Below are 21,414 nucleotides of genomic sequence, written 5' to 3' on the forward strand. Positions count from 1 at the left end.
TAGGACCAAAGAGTCCAGAGATGGCTTTTTCAAGAGCAGTCTCACCACTGCCTCCTGTAAAGTCCCTGGGAAAATCCCTGAAGTCAGGGATAAATTGATAATCTCTCCCAGGGGAACCCGTATTCGTCTCCACTGGCCTTTACCAGCCCTGACAGGCATGGGGTCAGGAGACAAGTGGTGGGCTTCACAGCTGTCAAGACCCTGTCAACCTCATCCTGGGAGAGTCAACTGGACTGGTCCAATATTGGGCCAGAAGATGGCCAAAGGGACTCCAGTTCATGTATTGTCTCAACCGTGGCTGGCAAGTCCTGGCAGAGCGTCAAGACTTTGTCTGAGAAATACCTTGCAAAGGCCTCACCGCTAATATCCAATTCTCTAACATTTTGGGTTCCCTGAGGAAGGGAAGTTAATGATCTAATTATTCTAAATAATTGTGCTGAGCGAGAGCTTGCAGACGCAATGGAGAACGCATACTACTTATGAACTTGGAATGTGTAAATAAAACTTATCTGTGTCCTGATTAAGGGCCTAGGTCTTCTTGACTGAGTCCATTTGTTGTGGCAAAAATGGAAAAGTAGTCTGTGTCTTTTGAGTTGTACAAAAACAGAAAAGTAGTCTGTGTCTTTTGAAATTGCACCAATAGATATCTGGACAAATCTGTTTATTTTTCTTTACTTGTGTTTTTCATACCACAAACGGGTATATGTCTGCATGTGTTTTTTATGTGATGCTGGGTACAGATTGCATGCATGCACAAAGAACCCTCAACTGTGCTTTGTGGTGGCGTATTGTCTATGCTAGGTATTATGTGAAGATGCATGTGGACAAGACATGCACAATAAAGCATGACATAGAATAAAACGACTGTGAAATTCGTCATTATAAGTACTCATCTGAATCCATCCTTAAAAAGGGGCTAAAGTGAGGAAGAAGCAGTAGTATAGTAGTATGGAGTTCTCTTTAAAGAAGACTAGTGCTATAGTGCTTGCATTGTTAGCTTGTGTAGCAGTGGGTGCCTCTCTGCTCGAGGAGTGTGTTTCACAGTGCATGGCTACTTGCACGAAGGGATTCAGAAGAACTGAAACCTGAGGACGTTCCAATACTGAATACCTTGACAATGGGTACGGTGTTTAAATGTATATGCAAAGAACTACAGCAGCTCGTGCTTCAACACGGGTGCCTAGAATTTCAGCATCAGCATCAGCTGAGATTTGTCATCTGACAAGAGCTCCCCATTCTCCATTCCAGGTAGCCGAGAGACCGCATTCACCTACGCCGTCAGTGCTGCAGGGGTGGTGAACGCTATCAGCCGGGCCTGCCGCGAAGGGGAACTCTCCACCTGTGGCTGCAGCCGGACAGCCCGACCGAAGGACTTGCCTAGAGACTGGCTATGGGGTGGCTGTGGGGACAATGTGGAATATGGCTACCGATTTGCCAAGGAGTTTGTGGACGCGAGGGAGAGGGAGAGGAACTATGCCAAAGGATCGGAGGAGCAGGCCCGCACGCTGATGAACCTACAGAACAACGAGGCGGGACGCAGGGTAAGATCGCTGGTAATCCCTCCTGTCCCTTTCCTTTCGGAAGAGACACGTTTCAATAGTAACAGCTGTGCTGCGTCAAGAAAGAAGCCAGTTAGGCACAATAATTTATTTGAACCTAAATTATATTAATAGATAGGGTTGCCAACTCTGAGTTGGGGAATTCCTGGAAATTTGGGGATGGATCCTCGGGGGGGGGGTGTTAAACTTTGGGAAGGCGAAGGAGCTCAGCAGGGATGTGATGTCACTCTAGGACTTCCATTTCTCCTAAACACAACACCATAGAAAAGAGCAAGAGTCCACTAGCGCCTTAAAGAGTCTGATCAGACGAATCTAAAGGTAATGTCCAGACACAAACATCTGGGAAATGTCCCTCTTCCATGGACGTGCTGTCACGTCTATGCGCATGCACAAAAAGTTTTTTTAAAAAACCTTCAACAAGGACGCACTGTGACGCCTATGCGCATGCGCAAAAAAGTTTTTTAAAAAAAGAACCCACTGCGCATGCGTCCTTCAGTGGACGCCATCTAGACAATCCACAATGGAGGCAGTGCACGGTAAGGCGATTCACCAGGGGGATGTCTGGTCGTGCTACGATGGATTAAAAAGATTGGGATAAAATTCAAGATGGCATAATGGCGGGATTAGCTGCCCGTCTGAGCTCACCCAAAGACTAATAAAATATGTGGCAGATTATGAGCTTTCGTGAGTCACTGCTCACTTCTTCTGATAAACTGCCATTTTCTCCTGGAGAACTGGTCTCTGTAGTCTAGAGATAATTTGTAATTCTGGGAGATGTCCAGGCCCCACCTGGAAGCACACAATGTAAGCACCCAAATCTGATTTATTTCAGTGGGATTAAAACATACCAGCATTTGTCCAGATGGTGTATATTAAACCTTTTCTTGTTACCAAAGGATCATTCCCATCAATCATGCCAGGATATCCCTGGAAATCTCATATGGGGATGTATTATGCTTATAGGTTGCTCTCCCATGCTTGTTTTTTGGGGACAAGAATATCTGTGCCTTTAGTATTTGTATGGTATGCAGATATTCAACGAGCAAAGTGTTTTCTTGTCATGGAGATGGTAGTCACCCGCAGAATTTTTGTCTGATATGCCACAGTTAATAAATGAATACATTTAAGACAGTAGAAAGGAGCAAGAGTCCAGTACCACCTTAAAGACTAACAAAATATGTGTCAGGGTATGAGCTTTCATGAGTCACTGCTTACTTATTCAGATACAGCTAGAATTGGAGTCCACCTGCCCTATTTGTTGGAAAGTGGAGAGATTTCAGACGCGGAATGACATTAGCCAGCAAATGACAATAGCAGGTGAATGACAATAGCAGGTGTGATTGGATTTAGGTGAGATATGCAAAGGGGTAATAGGCGTGGAGAAATCAGCATTGGTAATGAGACAGGAAACCTAGGTCTTGATTCAGTCCAGGTGGATACATTGTTTTGAGCTTCATTATCAATTGCAATTCAGCAGTCTCTCAATTGCAATTGATAACGAAGCTCAAGACAGTGGATCCACCTGGACTGAATCAGACCTAGGTTTCTTGTCTCATTACCAATGCTGATTTCTCTATCCCTGTTACCCCTCCAAATTTCTCATCTAAATCCAATCATGCCTGCTATTGTCATTTGCCTGCTAATGTCATTCGGCATCTGAAATCCTTCCACTTTCCAACAAATAGGACAGATGGACTCCCATTCTAGCTATATCTGAAGAAGTGAGCAGTGACTCATGAAAGCTCATATCCTGCTACATATTTTGTTTGTCTTTAAGGTGCTGCTCTTGCTTTTTCTACTGCTACAGACAGACTAACACAGCTACCCATCTTGATCTATCTGCATTTAAGACACTTAACACCTTCTAGCGAATGAGGTGCGTTTAGATGAATGCACGTGCTCATTGCTCATTTTTGCTAAATGGGCTTTATTTTTTTGCTTTGAGATGAGACTAATGGCAAGAGAATATGAAGAAAATATTCATAGGTTATTTTGCACATTTTTTTTTCATGCACTAATAACACATCTAGGACTCAGATGCTGTGTGCGTTCTAGACATCTTTTCCCAAGGGAACATTTAGTGTTTAATCTGCATTTTAGTTTTTAAAAATTCTCAGAGCTCCTGCTTCTCCCAGCTAGCACATTAATTACAGCAGAAAGTGCTGTGTGATTTGTGGTTGCTCAAAATGTCATGTCATTAATTAATTATCATATGGCATTGTGTGTAGAATAGCCAGGAAATCCTAAGATTTCCTGCCACGAGTTCTAGCTTGTTTAGTGTTATGCACTGCTAGGTGGCAAGCTAGACTTGTTTTTAAGGTAAGAAATGTTTCAGAGGTAGTGACCCATTGCCCGTCTCTGCGTCACAACCCTGGTATTCCTTGGAGGTCGCCCTTCCAAGCACTAGCCCTGCTTAGGTTCCAAGATTTGAGGGTATAGGGCTAGCCTGGGCTATTCAGGTCATGTAAAAATACAGAACTGCCTTACTCTGAGAACAGACCATTGGTCCACCTAGCCTAGGGCTTCCTACCCTGCTCGGCAGCAACTCGGCAAAGTCAGCCTGGACTTATATGATAATGTGTGGCTCACAGACCAGAAATAAGACCAGCTAGAAAAAGCTGCAGATAGGTGGGTGGTGGCTTTCCCTGCCAGTTCTGCCTTGCAAATGACACCACCCCTCCCTACAGCTGCTGTAACCTGGCAAGTATGTGTTTGGGAAATGTGTGTGCTGTTATTGTTCAGTCGCCCATGGACCAGATCTCGCCAGGCCTTCCTATCTTCTGCCGTCCTCTGAAGTTTGCTCAATTTCATGTTCGTTGCATCTATGACTCTGTCTAACCATCTCATCCTTTGCTGTCCCCGTCTTCTTTGACCTTCAGTCTTTCCCAGCATCAGGGCCTTCTCCAGTGAGTGCTCCCTTCTCATTTGGTGGCCAAAGTATTTGAGCTTCAGTTTCATCATCTGGCCTTCCAGGGAACAGTCAGGGTTGATTTCTTTTAGGATTGACTGATTTGATCTTCTTGCAGTCCAAGGGACTCTCAAGAGTCTTCTCCAGCACCATAGTTCAAGAGAATCAATTCTTCAGCACTCGGACTTCCTTATAGTCCAACTCTCGCAGCCATACATAACTACTGGGAATACCATTGCTTTGACCATGCGGACTTTTGTTGGCAGGGTGATGTCTCTACTTTTTATCATGCTGTTTAGGTTTGCGGGGGGGGGGGGTGCTGAACTCCAGCAGCGAATTTGCTGCTTGGAGTTCAGGCGTGCAGGGCTCCGGTCCCCAATGTGATGATGTCACTTCTGTGTGACGTCATCATGTTGGGGACGTCCCCACTCTCTCCAAGAATGCCCCCCAAAGTTCCCCACCAGTGACGAGGAAGGACCTGGCAACCCTCCTCATACCTGTGCCTTTAAAGAGACATGTATAATTTTAGAAAATGTCATTTCCTCCCTAAGCTTTAGAGGATAAATGTTTTCCTTGCTGTTCCATTCAAACATTGGAGCACTTATTTATTTACTTACTTGTGGAGCTCTTTACAAAAACACCAACAGAGAAGGCTGTTTTTCTCCTCTGTTGCAGTGCCCACCCACAATCTCCTGAACTTTTCACTCTGAACTTTTCTTTGATTACTATGCATACCCACTCCCTGCAGCTCTGGGGTAGGGCTGCCAACCTCCAGGTAGGAACTGGAGATCGCCTGGAATTACGACTGTTCTCCAGATTACAGAGATCAGTTCGCCTGGAGGAAATGGCTGCTTTGGAGGGTGGACTCTACGGCATTCCATCCCACTGAAGCTGCTCCCCAAACCCCGTCCTCCCTGGGCACCCACTCACCCCCCAAATTTCCAGGAATTTTCCAATGCAGAGTTAGCAACTCTACTCTGGAATGCAGCGGGGGATGGAGGTGAATTTACCAGGAGCGGGAAGACAAGAAGCTGGAAATAAATGCGACATGCTTGTATCACCCAGAAGTGACATAGGCACGTCGGGGGGGACACTCTGGTTTGTGAGCTATACCTCTATGGTAGAATTAGCTTCTACCACAGAGTATTACCCAAAAACCAGAGCGTCCCTCCCCCCATCACCAACATGCCTGTGTCACTTCCAGGTGACATAAGCACATCACATTTATTTCCGACTTTTTTCCTGTTTGTCTGGCCGTGGAGAGGAGCGCCTGTAACCAGGGGAACCTCGCCCCCGCTGGGGGACCTGGCATCCCTAACTGCGTATCTTCTGCAGTTTTTTTTTAATGGCAGTCTTCTCCAGCCGTGCAACATCTCCTGCAGTATGGCTACCAGTCCTCTTTTATAGGGATAGGACTTGGTGCTGCTGACACTGGGTGGGGTGTTTCACAGTGAATTAATCTATTTCAAAAAGCCCTTCCTTCCTGACTCTTGATAATGGCAGTAGGGTTAACAACTGACCTGGGGGGAGGGGGAATGTCTGTGTGCACACATGCCATCAAGTCATAGCTGACTTTTGGCATCCCCGTAGGGTTTTCAAGGCAAGAGACAGTCAGAGATGGTTTGCCAGTGCCTGCCTCCGCATCACAACCCTGGTATTCCTTGGAGGTCTCCCATTCAAATACTAGACAGGGCTGACCCTGCTTAGCCTCCAAGATTTGACAGGATCGGGCTATCCAGAGAAGTTATTTACCAGGTGATGTTATTTAACTCCATGCCATGAAAGCCTTAGGCTCTCCTTTTGTGCATGTTAAGTCTCTATTAAAGGGGCAGGACGTTTTTCTCCAGGCTTAACTTTTATTAAAAATGCAGTATATTTCATAATGTATGAAGCATATATTAACTTTTTAAAAACCTTAGTAATGCAGCAGAAATATTGTGAGTGGTGACGTGGTTTGCCTTGGTTCCTTACAGTATCTTTTTGAGATAGTCACACTTTGGGAAGAGATGGAAAACTGGCCTCACATTATTAGGCAGAAAAGTATGAAACGTCTGAGCCTCGGTAATGTTATTGCTGCCAGAACGAACATAAAAGAATTCAGCCTCCGTTGTAATTTCTTCCTTCGTGTGCAATTATTTCCATCATCAGTAAACTGGAATGGTCATTAGGTCTTTATAAAGTGCTAAAGGTTGATGTCATTGGTGTTTTTAATACAAACCTAGGTAGCCTATCAACATAAGTGGGGAAGAGATGAGAAGGGAAGGGCTTGGGAGGGTCAGAGGGGATGTTATAAATTATACGGTTTGTACCTGCCAGTTGCCACTGAGAGATAACCATTAAAGGAAGTGGCAGAAATTCTACTCATCCCAGACCCAACATGAGATGGAAATTCAAATTCTTCTTTCCTGCCCGCATGAGAGAATTTGCCACCTCAGTCTCTAATCTGGGAGAACTGGGTTTGATTCCCCACTCCTCCACTTGCACCTGCTGATGTGACCTTGGGTCAGTCACAAGCTCTGGCACAGTTGTTCCCGAAAGAGCAGTTTGTGTCAGAGTTCTCTCAGCCCCACCCACCTCACAGGGTGCCTGTTGTGGGGAGGGGAAGGGAAAGGAGTTTGTAAGCCGCTCTGAGACTCCCTTGGGTAGTGAAGGGCGGGGTATAAATCCAATCTCCTCCTCCTCCTCCTCCTCCTCCTCTTCTTCTTCTTCTTCTTCTTCTTTTTTTCAGGGGACCAGGATTTGCTACAACTGGCATATTGGATTCCTAAGAAGTGTTTGCATGAAAGAGACCCCCTTTCCCCCCTGTCTCCATGTCTCTGCAGCTAAAGCGACGGACAGAGAATTCTGTTTGACTTTGGTTCTCAGGAAAAGCCATAGGGGATGGGAACAGAATGATGTTTGCTTCAGTGTTAGGCATGGTCCTGACCAGTGTTCCCTCTAAGCTGAGTTAGTGTGAGCCAGCTCACAGTTTTTTAGCCTCCAGCTCACACATTTTTGTCTTCGCTCAGGAAGGAGGGCTCCAGAGCAAACAGATTTATACAGTGGCCAAAGTACTTGCTCACCACTTTAATGCCAGCAGCTCACAAAGTAGAATTTTTGCTCACAAGACTCCACAGCTTAGAGGGAACATTGGTCCTGACCCCATCACTGCTCCCCTTCACTCTAGAATGTTTCTCGGAACCCTGACTTTTAACTTTATTGCCCCTGTTTGTTTGTCTTTGACTGTTATCTCAGCATGTCCTTTCCTTCCATCTGTCTCCTTCTCCAATTGGTCTCCATTTCCCCCCTTTTCCCACCACCCTTTTCCTTATCAGTCTCCCTGGCTCTATGGCTTTTGGTAGCATTCCCACATTATTTAGCAATCCCAACATGTCGCAGGCCTCAATCAGCAGTCTCTCCATCCCATCCTAAGCAAGGCTGAGAGGAGGCCTGGCTAATTAACCACATTTTACTTCTTATGAGGGAAGAGTCAGGAAAGGAATTTGAGGTGGAGAGGCATGAAGAAGGGATATTTTAAACAATCCCATGACTAAATGCTTACAGGCTGACTATAGAAGGTCTACTTTTTTTGCCTAGTAGTCTCGGCTTCCTCTTGATTCTTTTCATCTTCGTCTCACGCATAGCTCAGTCAGCTGCCCGCTCCCCAAACGCCTGATTGATCCCATCTCAGCCAGGAAGACTTTGGATGTTAATGCATGGCTATCCCTTTTAGATAGTGTTGCCAAGCTCCAGGTGGGGCCTGGAGATAGGGTTGCCAAGTGAATTTTACTCACTGGCGGGGGAGCCTCGGCGTGCTCCGGGAGCCGTCCCTCATCGTGCGCACGCGCACCGCCAGCACATCACCAGAACTGACGCACGCCATCGGTCACATTGAGGGCGTGGCCCCGATCATCGGAGGGAAAACCATAGAGTTTCCCCTCCAACGATTGGGGCCACGCCCCCAACATGATCGACGTGGTTGCGTCACTTCTGGTGACGCAGCCACACTGCGCTTCGGGGGGGGGCGGAGTTTCCCCCGGGGCCCGATTCCGCGGCGGCGGAAATCGAGCCTCCAAAGCAGGGATTTACCCGCCACCCGCCCCCACTTGGCAGCCCTACCTGGAGATCTCCTGGCATTACAGCTGATCATTTCCAGGCAACAGAGACCAACTCTCCTGGAGGAAATGGCTGCTTTGGAGGGTGGGCTGTATGGCATTTTACCTTGCTGAAGTCCCTCCCCTCCCCAAGCCACGCCCCTGAGACTCAACCTCCACATCTCCAGGAATTTCCCAGCCTGGAGTTGGCAGCCTTATGAGTAAAAGGTTGTACATCTGAACATATTGCTAAGAAATCAGTCCCATTCATATTTTCCCCCATATTTAAATAGGGAGTTTACGATTATGCAGATTAGTTTGCCTATTATCAAATTTGCCTCTGGAATTCGCAACAAGCAGTTAGCTGTGCTAGGGGGGCAGAGCTTCATCTTAGCTTCCCTTGTCTTTTTTGGACAGATGTTTTCAATATCACTTCCTCAGATTCAACAGGATGAACTCAGAAGTAATGATACCAGTGACAGAGGGAGGATTGAGTTACAGCATCATTTTTTAAAAATTATGGAAGGAGCAACATGCTATGTGAAAACATTGGGCAATTGCAATAACATTACAGAAATAAGCCGATGTTTGTTGTTGTTGTTCAGTCGCACAGTCGCGTCCGACTCTTCGCAACCCCATGGACAAGATCTCGCCAGGCCCTCCTGTTTTCCGCCGTCCTCTGAAGTTTGCTCAATTTCATGTTCGTTGCATCTATGACACTGTCTAACCATCTCATCCCTTGCCGTCCCCGTCTTCTTTGACCTTCAATCTTTCCCAGCATCAGGGTCTTCTCCAGTGAGTGCTCCCTTCTCATTTGGTGGCCAAGGTATTTGAGCTTCAGCTTCAGTATCTGGCCTTCCAGGGAACAGTCAGGGTTGATTTCTTTTAAGATTGACTGATTTGATCTCCTTGCAGTCCAAGGGACTCTCAAGACTTTTCTCCAGCACCATAATTCAAAATAATCTGTTCTTCGGCGCTCGGCTCTCTTTATAATCCAGCTCTCGCAGCCATACAGTACTACTGGGAATACCATTACTTTGACCATACGGACATTTGTTGGCAGGGTGATGTCTCTACTTTTTATTATGATGTCAAGGTTTGCCATTGCTTTTCTCCCAAGTCTTTTAATTTCATGGCTGCAGTCACCGTCTGCAATGATCTTGGATCCCAGGAGCCTGTGTCTGTTGCTTTCAAATCAAACAGTTTGAGCATATGGTCCAGTTAGAGATATCCAGGAAGAAAAAAAAGTTAGTAATACTACAATATCATTATAGCCCAGAAGTCTATACAAAATAAATATGGTACTTAAGTTCAAAAAGAAAGGTGCTGGGGTCCGCTATTGGAAGCCAAAAGGAAAACTATAGGCTGTTTCTACCTGGAGATGGCACAATTATTCCCATCGTGGAATGGGCAGTGTTTGACTCAGAGCAATTGAAAACTCCTAGTATTTAAATCAGAAGAAGAAGAGATTGGATTTATACCCCACCCTTCACTACCCAAGGGAGTCTCAGAGCGGCTTACAAACTCCTTTTCCCTTCCCCTCCCCACAACAGACACCCTGTGAGATAGGTGGGGCTGAGAGAGCTCTTGACAGAAACTGCCCTTTTTCAAGAACAGCTGGGCCAGAACTATGGCTTACCCAAGGTCATCAGGACTGTGATTAGTCAATTAATCATTCAAACAGCATTCTGTGTGACTAAGAAGCTGTCCTCTCCCTGAGTAATCGTAAAGCAGATTTTTTAAAACTATAGTTTAAGTACTTATATAAAGACAGCAAGGGTCATCTTTGAAGAGGCATTCTTTCCTGTGCCTGAGAGAAGGGGTGTGTGGCTCTTCTAAGATGAAGGCATGTATACATCCTAAAAAGCAAAGTGTGCTTTAGAGCTATTGTTTTTCTCACTTGAAAATTCATGCAAATTTAATCAATATGTTGATCAACTAAAACCTGTAAATTAATCAACTTTAACTAGTTGACAGCCCTAACTTATAGCCTTCCTTATGAGGATGACAGGAATGACTGAGACCAACAACACCAATTTAAACTTTGACCCCCTTAACGATATGGCAAAAGGGGTCAAAATAAGTGGGATAATTGTTTTTCTTAAAAGCTGGCTGGGGGGAAAAACACCCCTCTTGATGTCCTGCCTAATTCGATGTAATGATTTCAAGCTACAAACCACAATCAGTCTTCCTCCAAGAGAAGAACAGAAATATATGCATATCAAATGTGGCTTAGCAGCCACATTTGGCTTGGAAGCTATTGGTGTCTCAGACATATCAGCTCTCCACACTCTGTCTTGATCTGTCAAATGTCATTGTTATAGATATAGAGCACCCTGCTCTAAGATCTAGGTTCAGGCTAGGTGGAAGACCGCTTTAAACGTGGGCCTGCCCTATCACTTATAAAGCGGGGGAGGTGGGGGGGGGAGTCCGTCCAACATTGAACACAAGGGGAAATTATGTGGGAGAGCTAAACCTTCCCCTCCTTTGCAAATCTGTTCTCTAGCCGGACCCATTTGCAGTACTGGGACTTGGAAGGAAAAATCATCTTGGAGAATATACTGCAGGGAGATGGGGCTATGCTGGTAGAAAGGGGAAGGATTTAGCACCCTTCACTGTTAGACCCCTTTTGCTCTCAAAATCAGTCCTCTGGCCCATTTTACGTGTAATTGGCAGAGATCCTAAAAGAGATTAATCTGCTGCTGTGACATCTAGTTCAGCAACTTGATAGGATACGTTGTAAGTTGAATGCAGACTCAAATCCTCCTCGACTTCTCAAGTTCCAGCTTTAAACGTCTTTAAGATCCATAAACACAGCCACACTGGACTTGAGATTGAAACTCATCCAGCAAAGAGGCTTATTCAGTGTACATCGACATCCAGTTTTTAATGATAACCAGTTTGAGCATACATCATAACTGCTAGCACTGGAAGGGAAAAGTTATGCTAATCTTATGCACATGATTTTGCGGTACCCTGAAGTTATATAGTTTTGACATTATGTGGAAACTTGAATAAATTTCAGCCTAACCCGTCAACTGCAATCCTCATTTAATTATTTGGTTCTAGGAGGCATCTGCACTTTGGGTGGTCTTTTAAAGCACCTTTTGCTTAGGAGTCATAGAACTAGGGCTGCCAAGTGGGGGCGGGGGGCGGGGAAACCCCCACTTTGGAGGCCCGATTTCCGCCGCGGCAAAATCGGGCCCCGGTGGGAACTCTGCTCCCCAAAGCTGCGTCACCACATTGCTCACGATGGGGGCGTGGCCCAGATCGTCGGGGGGGGGAACCATATGGTTTTCCCCCCGACGATCTGGGCCACGGCCCCAACGTGAGTGACGTCGCACGTAACTTCTGTCGACGTGCTGGTGGCGTGCGCGCGCTTTGCGCGCACGCATTCGGAGCCAGCTCCCGGAGTCGGCGGAGCCTCCCCCGCCGGTGAGTTTAAAGGGACTTAGCAACCCTACATAGAACAGTTTTGGTTGCTAACAGTGCAATCCTATGGACACTTTCCTAGGAGCAAGCCTCATTTAATAACATGGGACTTACCTCCTATCAGACCTGGTGGTGAGGACTGCTTCCTTTGTGGATCATTCTGAAATACTTGGAAGTCTCTGGCTATGCCCTAACTGGAGAAGTAGGTTAGTGATATGCTGGCCCTCAGTATAAAAGAAAAAATGCATTTAAGACATGGGGCAATCGAGTGACCTTTGCATCCCCAGACCTTTTTTCTGTTTGTTTTGAACACTAAGGCCCAAATTAGTCCATAATCCTATAAGAGGCATTTCCTCCTCCTCTGTGTCACCATACCTGTTTCCTCTTGTTCTTTGAGAGCCAGTTTGGCGTACTGGTTAGGAGCACAGACTCTAATCTGGGAGAACCAGGTCTGATTCCCCGCTCCTCCACATACAGCTGCTGGTGTGACCTTGGGTGAGTCACAAGTTCTCCCAGAGCAGTTCTCAAAAGAGCAGTTCTGTCAGAGCTCCCTCAGCCCTACGTACCTCACAGGGTGTCTGTTGTGGGGAGGGGAAGGGAAAGGAGATTGTAAGCTGCTCTGAGACTCTGATTGAAGGGTAGGGTATAAACCCAATCTCTTCTTCTTCCTTCTTCTAACATTTTAATGTCTGAAATGTTATATGTTTGTCAGCCTAAAACAGAAAGGCATTATCATCAGAGGTGGGTTGGCTGTTAAGGCTACGAGGGAAAATCCTGACCCTGAGACAGCCCTGCGTGAAGTGGGCTGGGGCCACCCCTGCTGTGACCGAGTGGCCCCTGCAAGGGGGGGGGAGTGAGAGCTGCTGCTGCCACAAGCCAGTGGCCCCCACATGGAAGCCGGTGGCCCCTGCCTGCCTCACACAAGTTGCATGGGCATGAAGACATTGGGAGCCACTGTTACTGAGAACTAGCAGACCCTGTAAGGGTGGTGGGAACTACTGCTGTCAGAAGCTTGCAGCCCTCACCTCAGAGGAGCCAGAGGCCCCCCACCCCACCCCTGCACAAGGCAGGCAGGTGCAAAGTGGGTTGGAACTGCTGCAGGCATGAACCAGCCGCACCTGTGCTGTCCAGTGCAGGTGGGTGTGGCAAGGCTGCCCCTCCATCAGTGGCGAGGGTAGGGCTGGGGCTGAGCCCTCTTCCTCCTTCCTTCCCCCTCTCTGTGGGGGGTGGGAGAGGGCTCCAGAGCTGTTTTCGCCTGCCAGTCCAGTCCGCCCTTGGCTGTCCTGTGGGTTAAAGGTCAAGGTTCCCTTGCTCGAAAGCCAGTCGAGTCCGACTCTAGGGTTGCAGTGCTCATCTCCGTTTCAACGCCGAAGAGCCAGTGCTGTCCGAAGACGTTTCCGTGGTCATGTGGCCGGCATGACTAAACACCAAGGCACACAGAACGCTGTTACCTTCCCACCGAAGTGGTACCTGTTTATCTACTTGCAATTTCTTGCTTTCGAACTGCTAGGTTGGCAGGCGCTGGAACTAGAGATGGGAGCTCACTCCATCATGTGGCACCCGAGTCTCGAACTGCTGAACTACTGACCTTCCACAGCCTGCAGTTCAGCGTCTTAACCACTTGAGCCACTGCAGCTCCTGTCCTGTAGGTTAGAGTGCGATTATTGTTTAATTCGCTTACGTGACAAGAACAAGAGGGTTTGCTCTCCTTGGCTTGTTGTTTGTCATAACAATTAAAGGCAACGACAGAGTAGATATGCTGGCACTAGGGCTGCCAACCTCCAGGTGGGGGACTGGAGTTCTCTTGGAATTACACCTGATTTCCAGACTACGGAGATCGGCTCTCCAAGAGAAAGTGGCAGCTTCATGAAGTGGACTGTATGCCCCTTCACATCCCTATTGAGGTCCCTTGCCTCCCCAACCTCCAGTAGTTTCCCATTCTGGAGATGGTGCCCTCAGCCCCCCCAGGAAGTCTCCCACAGAAGCCTCTCTTTGAATCCCAAATACGTTGTGGTTATTTACCTATTTATTTAACAAATGAATATCCCACTTTTGCACTTTAAAAAAGCTCTCAAGGTGACTTAAAAGGGAAAAAAACCCATTCAAAAGTAAAAGAACGAATCAATGTATAAACCTCCATGCCATTAAAGTGAAACCTACAGCTCTTTTAAAAATCAGCAATAAAATGCATGGAAGAATAAAATTGCCTTAACTAAAGTACAATTACTATCATACATAGGGCAGCCAACCTCCACGTGGTGCTTGGAGATCTCCTGGGATTACAAGTGATCTCCAGGTGACAGATCAACTCACCTGGAGAAAATGGCTGCTTTAAAACATGGACTCTGTGGCATTTGTACCTGGGGTTGGGAACCTCCAGGTGGTGGCTGAAGATCTCCTGGGATTATAACCAGTGTTCCCTCTAAACTGAGTTAGGGTGAGCTAGTTCACAGTTTTTTAGCCTCCGGCTCACGCATTTTTGCCCTAGCTCAGGAAGGACGGCTCCAGAGCAAACTAATTTATGCAGTAGCCAAATCGCTCACTCACAACTTTAATGCCAGTAGCTCACAAAGTAGAATTTTTGCTCACAGGACTCCACAGCTTAGAGGGAGTATTCATTATAACTGATCTCCAAGCAAAAGAGATCAGTTCACCAGGAGAAAATGACTACTTTGGAAGGTGGACCCTCTAACATTTGCTCCACTGAAGTTCTTCCCCTCCTCAACCCACACCCTCTAAGCAAAGTACAGAGAGGAATAAATCTAAGGTGTGGTGGTGGCTCTGATTCAGCTTCAGGTTGGAATTCAGAAGAGAACAAATCCAGAAGTACTGTAGAATGATGTACTGTTGTTTTTAAAAATCTCCATGCTTTCAGAGTCTGCAGGCTCTTCTTTAAGGCAGTCCCATGAAAGCTTCCTAGGCTGGGAAAAGCAGAGTGCTCATCGCTGTTTTACAGCGTTTGGGGATTTCCCTTTTTTATGCTTGCACTATATTTATAACACTCCTATGCTGCCTTTCTGCCCAACTCAAGGTCCTCTCTGCAGGCTAGATTGGGCCCCAAGTGTTACCTGGAATTACAAACCCACTTTTAAAGAATGGTTTCGTGATCTACTGTTTAAAAAAGTATGGACTGCTTCTGCACAGTGTTGATTCTCTGTGTAGCTCTTATTGCTGCTGCAAACACAGAGGTATTTGAAGTGGCAGTGCAGCATCCACAGAGCGATTTCCATGTCTTAGTCCCCCACGGGCCACTGTTTGCTTCCCATGCCATTGGGATGGCTTTTTTGAACCTTCTAAAACATTGGAAATGGACATATCACTGTTACAGTAATCTGTCTACTACAGGAGACCCCGACATTTTTTATTTTATGGGCATCTTGGAATGCTGACACAGGGGAATCAGCATAACCACAAAATGGCTGCTACCCATAGGTGGAGCCAATCACAAAATGTCTACTGCAGGAGGCGGAGCCAGCTACAAAATGTCAAGAAGTGAGGTTATCGATAACTCTAATAGTAACCCTTCAGCGCTTTAGGCAGAAGTTCTGTTTGATGGGATGCCTTTTAAAATGACACTATTGTTTATAAAAGTATTTTCTTGCCTGCCCAGAGCTTGCATTCAGTCACACAGTGAAGATCCTTCTGTTGCGGTGGCAGCTGCTGCCAAAAAGTGTTTTTAAAAATCTGCATCTCCGACGGCCAATCAGAAGCCTTGCTGGGCAAATGCCCCACCTGGCTCCATTCACTTTCTAAAAGCACTTGGGAGATGCCAGGAAAGGTGTCGGTGGGTGCTACGCTGGGAACCTCTCATCTGTTAGGTTTTCTGAATTCCCAGCTTTCATTGCCCAAAAAGAAAGTCCCTCGCTAGCGCCATTTGTTGGGGATATAATAGGAAAAGCACAACGAAAAAAGGCTAGAGACTTCGTTTTAATTTTATATGAAAGCAGGATATTCAGAGGAAGTAGCAGACAGATTGTTATAACATTATGATGCTATAGCAGCATGTACATTGCCATTTTTTAAAAAAAGTCCAAAAAGCTCTCTGTTGGCAGGGGGAAATGGTGGCCACGAGTGGGTCTGAGGAAGGAAAATGATGGCTGCTGTGGGCAACACCTTCACAAATGTTTACTTTTCCATTCACGTGGCACGCAAACCCACTTGGGAGTACAATCTTTCCAAAAAGTCTTGTCCCAAACTACGTTTGGGAAAGACCATAGCAAATCAGGGGGAAACTTGGAAAGCATACAATTAGGGAATGGCACTGTGTGGATGCTCTAAAACAAACTGCTGCAGTTTGGGTGTCAAATCAGAGCAAAGCCCCCAAGTAGAGCAGCCATGGGCATTTTTTTTTTTTTTTTAATCATCAGACTTTCAGAGTTGGAAAAAGGAGAAAAAAAGGGGAAGACATAGGTTTGGATAAGTAATTGACCACAAGGTGGCATGCAAGCTGCAAAAAGATACGGCACAAGTCTTGTTTCTTTCAGCTGCATTTCTTTTTCTGGGGTCAAACTGGGCGTAAATGTTGCATGACCGAACTTCAGTTGTGCTGAATACCAGTAAAGCAGGAGTACGAGGGGGTGGGGGTCTTTTTAAAGCACAGTAGAGGGAGTAGGGAGGAATGCTAAACCTTTCTCTTGCCAGGACCCCCAGAACTGCTTTTCCTCAGCTGTTTTTCCACCTGAGGGGATTTCTTTCAGGCTAGGAGGCCCACCAGGAGAAAACCAAATTAGTAGCAGCAGTTTCAGAGGGGCGCTCAGGCAGGAAAACAGTTCAGCAATCCATTCCTTTCTGCCCTAATACTCTTTAATTCCCAGCACCCGTTCCAACTTTACAGGACTCCGTGGTGATTTGACTCTGAACTCAGTAAGCCATAAGGATGGGGAAATCGAGAATCACATCTCCTGGAGATCTTTTTTAAGCTTCAAAGGTTTGACTTGGTGGCAGGAAATGGTAGTGGGGGGAGGAACTCTTCCTCCTTACTCCATTTTCCAAAGCTGTCCTCTGAACCTACTAATAGTTGTGCCAGGAGGAAAAAAGACACAAGCATGATATGTCTCCCCCCCCCCAAGTCTTCAGGGTGTGTTTGATTTCAATTTTTTTAAAAAAATGTACAGGGGAAATTGTTAGAAACCATACTACCCCAGTGTCACTGCCTTAATTTTTACTCCACCCACCCACCACCCTCAGAAGAACTGCTTTTAAGCTTGAAAATACGACCGTGAGAGATTGGATGAGAGCTCACCCGCCTCAAATGTAGTTTGACCATCAGTCTTGCAATATCACACTTTAAGTGCCGGGCAAGTGTGGTTTATCAGGAGTAGGGTTGCCAAATTCAAAACACTTACTGGCGGGGGAGCGTCCATTCGCTCCGGGAGCCTGTCGGGGATGCACGCGCGCGAAGCGCAAGCACGCGCCGCCAGAGCATCACCGGAAGTGACGTCACACGCTGGGCGGGGCCACACCATTTGAGGGGAAAACAAAGAGTTTTCCCCTCAAATGGCATGGGCCCGCCTCCAGCGTGCGACGTCACTTCCGGTGACACGCACGCCGGGGCGGGGTTCCCCCCGGGCCCCGATTCCCCGGCGTCTGGGAACGGTGCCTCCGGGGCGGGTACCGGGGGAGTTGGCAGCCCTAATCAGGAGTTCCCTGGGGGAACACGTCTGAATCCCTCAAAACAAGTGGGCAAGAATGGCATATTCCCTGAGGGATGAAAAATATTGTCCTAGAGCCCCTTACTTTTCTGTCAGCAGCACTGCTGTAGGGGTAGATACTGCCCAAGCAGGGCTATTTTGGGCAGGCATGCACAGGAATGGAGTTCTGGCTGTCTTCAGAGTTGGCCATGCCCACTACAGCCAAAACCTCTGCGTGCGCGGCTACAGAGGGAAGGCCTGGAGAGCAACCACCCCGGCGACTCTGAGGTGGGCGGGCCAGGGGGGACCCCTGGAAGGATCAGGGAGGCATTTAAATGCCTCCCTGTGCCTTCCCCGGCCTGTCCAAGGGCCGGCTTGCCCAGGCAAGCCAAGGGAAGGCATGGGTGTGTGGTTTAATGTGCGAATGAGCTGTGCTGTCAGGGGGCAGGGCCTAATATGCTAATGAGATTCTGCTGTTGGGTGTGGCCTATTATGCTAATGAGTTCCTGCTGGGCTTTTTCTACAAAAAAGCCCTGTGCCCAAGGCATTGTAACAGTATCAAACAAGCGAGATGCCCAAAAACTGACTGCTCAGTGCCATCAGCTAGTCAGACGCCCCAGAAAAATACCTCATTAATAATTGGGATTGCTTAAAAAAAACCCCTTTTTTAAAAAAAAAAAACCCATTGTGATGGAAACTGGAAATCCTTAACAGAGCAATGCAGAGGCAGAGACGTTGGTTCTGAGTATCAGCTATGATTCTTTCGGCCTGCTGGTTGTCATTGGGGAAGTCTCTTCAGCCTCGTGTACCCCATTAGAGTGTTGTGGGGATGAAAAAGGATATGCATTGTAATTTACTCTGGGCCTCCAGGATAAGACCAAAATGAAGTACTACTTAAATATTTATACAGTGCTTTCAAATGTTCAAAGCACTCCACATACATTACAGCTAGCAATCTTTGTAACAATCATTTAACATTATCATCCACATATTCGAGATGGAGTTTGATTGTGACTATATAAAGCCACCCATGGCAGAGACCAGATTCAAACCAGGCACTTCCTGATTTGAAGCTCTCTCTCCTTCTCTGTTAGCTTCTGTGCTACAACGTGCCTCATCATATCATCATCATCATTACTGGATTCTTAAACCGCCCTCCCCTGTGAAAAGCAGGGCTGGTGTACAACACTGAAAATACAATCATATATTAAGTACATAATAAAAACAATAAGACGCAACAGTCATCCTAACAGATGATGCCGGAAGCTTCCAGTTGTGCCATCGCCTCAAGGGGAGAAAAGCAGGGAGTGGGAGTGCCGGACAGATGGAACCGTCGCTGTCCTCCACCAAACACCTGGCGGAACATTCTCTGCCTTCCAGGCCCTGCGGAAGTGCATTAGGTCCTGCAGGGCATGTATGTTGTTTGGTAGTACATTTACCAGACAGCAGAGGTTGAACAGTTCAGCAGAAGGTTTTAACCAGGGTTGCCAAATTTCATTTGGGAAATTCCTGGAGATGTTTTGGGAGGTGGAGCCTGGGGAGGGTGGGATTTGGGGAGAGGAGGCACTTTGGTGGGGTATAATGCAAGAGAGTCCTCCCTTCGAAGCGACCATTTTCTCCAGTGGAAATTATATATGTTGTCTAGAGATTAGTTGGTATTCTGGGAGCTCTCCAGGCCCCCCTGGAAGTTAGCAACCCTAATTTTAACAGTTCAGACTTAGGGGGTGATTCAATGCTTGCCTGATCTCCGTTTCCTGTTCTCCCATCCACAGGCGGTGTACAAGCTGGCCGACGTGGCTTGCAAGTGCCACGGCGTCTCAGGTTCCTGCAGCCTCAAGACCTGCTGGTTGCAACTGGCCGACTTCCGCAAAGTGGGTGACCTGCTGAAGGAGAAGTACGACAGCGCAGCCGCCATGAGGATCAGCCGCAAGGGCAAGCTGGAGCTGGTCAACAACCGCTTCAACTCACCCACTCCAGAGGACCTGGTTTATGTGGACTCCAGTCCCGACTACTGCCTGCGCAACGAGACCACGGGGTCCCTGGGCACCCAAGGCCGGCTCTGTAACAAGACGTCAGAGGGCATGGACGGCTGCGAGCTGATGTGCTGCGGACGGGGCTACGACCAGTTCAAGAGCGTGCAGGTGGAACGCTGCCACTGCAAGTTCCACTGGTGCTGTTACGTGAAGTGTAAAAAATGCACAGAGATTGTCGACCAATACGTCTGTAAATGAAAGGCCCGCCAGAGAGCTAAAAGTTATATATTATATAAATCTATATAAATATATTTTATATATTTGTATAAATAAATAGATGGTGATGATAATAATAATTAAAGAAGCTTATTTAAGAGACACTTTTTTTTGTTGTTTCGGTTCTGAGATGTTTCCCTGAAGAATGGCTGGCTGCTCCTTTTTATTATTTAATTGTGGAGCAAGAAAAAGGGATTTGCGTGCTGGTTCCCTCCCACCCTTGACAAATTGCAGCCAGAATAAAAGGGGGTCATTGGTGAACAGCATCTGCCTCCCGCTGCTTTACCCCCCAGAAGCAAGAGGATGGATGTGCTCCCTCCACCACCTTACAGCTGGAATTCAGATGGGTGCATTGTGGGGTTTTTTTTGGGGGGGGGGGCACGATTGCTATAACACCTTAAATGCTCAGGTTGATTTCTGAAAGGACTTGGGAGCTGTTTTCTGCTTTGTCTATAAGCACAGCTGTGAGAAACCGAACTAGAAAGCAGTTCCTCTGTATCTGACGTTGAAGAATGGATTTAAAAGTCAGAGTCCATGCACCATGCAGAGAGAAGAGAAATCCTTGCACAATGGCAGATAATGCCCCTGCCTAGAAAAGAATAATATTACCTTTGACCTGGAAGTGCTGCTTTATCCTTATATCCTTGACAGAAACCCAGTATCTGGCTCTTCTGCATTTCGAGGAAGGAGGGAAAATCTACCAAAGCTCTGAAAGGGTTGTCACGGTGGAATCTGTATGGTCCGTTTTCTCCTTGTGGAAAAAAGAGTTGGCTACCACTTTCCTGGGCCTATTGGATTTGTTTCAGGAAACACATTCTGTGTGAGTTTCTCTGGACTCGACAGGAACATGGAGACACACAGTGCCAAACAAACGCTACACACCTCAACTCGAACTTAGTCATATTGTGAGCTCTTTTTGTGTTCTCCTTACCACTGCCCTAGATGTACAGCTCCTTTTCAACATTAAACAATCCTTGTTTTCACCCTCTCTGTTGTCCTTGGGGTTTTTTAGTGCATTTGTTTTGTGTTGCTGCTAATGTATTTCACAGCACAGGGACGTCTTCCAAGTTGGACTCTTTCCTAGTTTAAATTTACTGCAGCCAGAACCAGTTCTCATGTTACTTTTTGACATGACAAAATCACCAAAGAGTAATGCTTGTTTTTATTATGTCACTGTTGCATGGGGACTATTTAATTTGTGTGCTTTTGTGCATGGTGAGAACTAGTTGAGACCATGCTACAGTGGTTTTGTAATGAACTAAATATTCAGTATACAAAATAGATGTGGTTAATTTTCCTTCTGGGATTGAGGCTCAGTTCAGCCATCACAAACAAACCAGAGTTTGTTCACAATGGGCACAAACTTGGTTAATAGCCAGGCTTGCATGCTTTTTCCATTCTCTCCCATGTGGTGCACCAAGACTGAAGACAGAAGTTTTCAGCTAACTCCCATTTGTCATGGCATCTGAATGTAGGCACTTGAACAAACTGAGATTAGTTTCTTACCCACTTATTGGGATTTTTATCCACAGTTATGAAAAAAACTGACTTTTGTGAGCTACT

General features: G+C 46.6%; 1 protein-coding gene across 1 annotated transcript in view; it reads left to right on the forward strand.

The window, feature by feature from the left end:
* Window positions 1–19,837, forward strand: part of WNT5B (wingless-type MMTV integration site family member 5B) — a 35,503-nt gene extending 15,666 nt beyond the window's left edge. The window contains exons 3-4 of the mRNA XM_015422872.1: window positions 1,249–1,541; window positions 19,375–19,837. Coding sequence (XP_015278358.1) covers window positions 1,249–1,541; window positions 19,375–19,833 — 752 coding nt within the window. The 3' untranslated portion in view covers window positions 19,834–19,837. The remainder of the gene's footprint in view (window positions 1–1,248; window positions 1,542–19,374) is intronic.
* Window positions 19,838–21,414: the final 1,577 nt, after the last annotated feature.

This window comes from Gekko japonicus, unplaced genomic scaffold (assembly GCF_001447785.1).
Source record: "Gekko japonicus isolate JY-2015 unplaced genomic scaffold, Gekko_japonicus_V1.1 scaffold34, whole genome shotgun sequence".
NCBI classification, from domain to species: Eukaryota; Metazoa; Chordata; class Lepidosauria; order Squamata; family Gekkonidae; genus Gekko; species Gekko japonicus.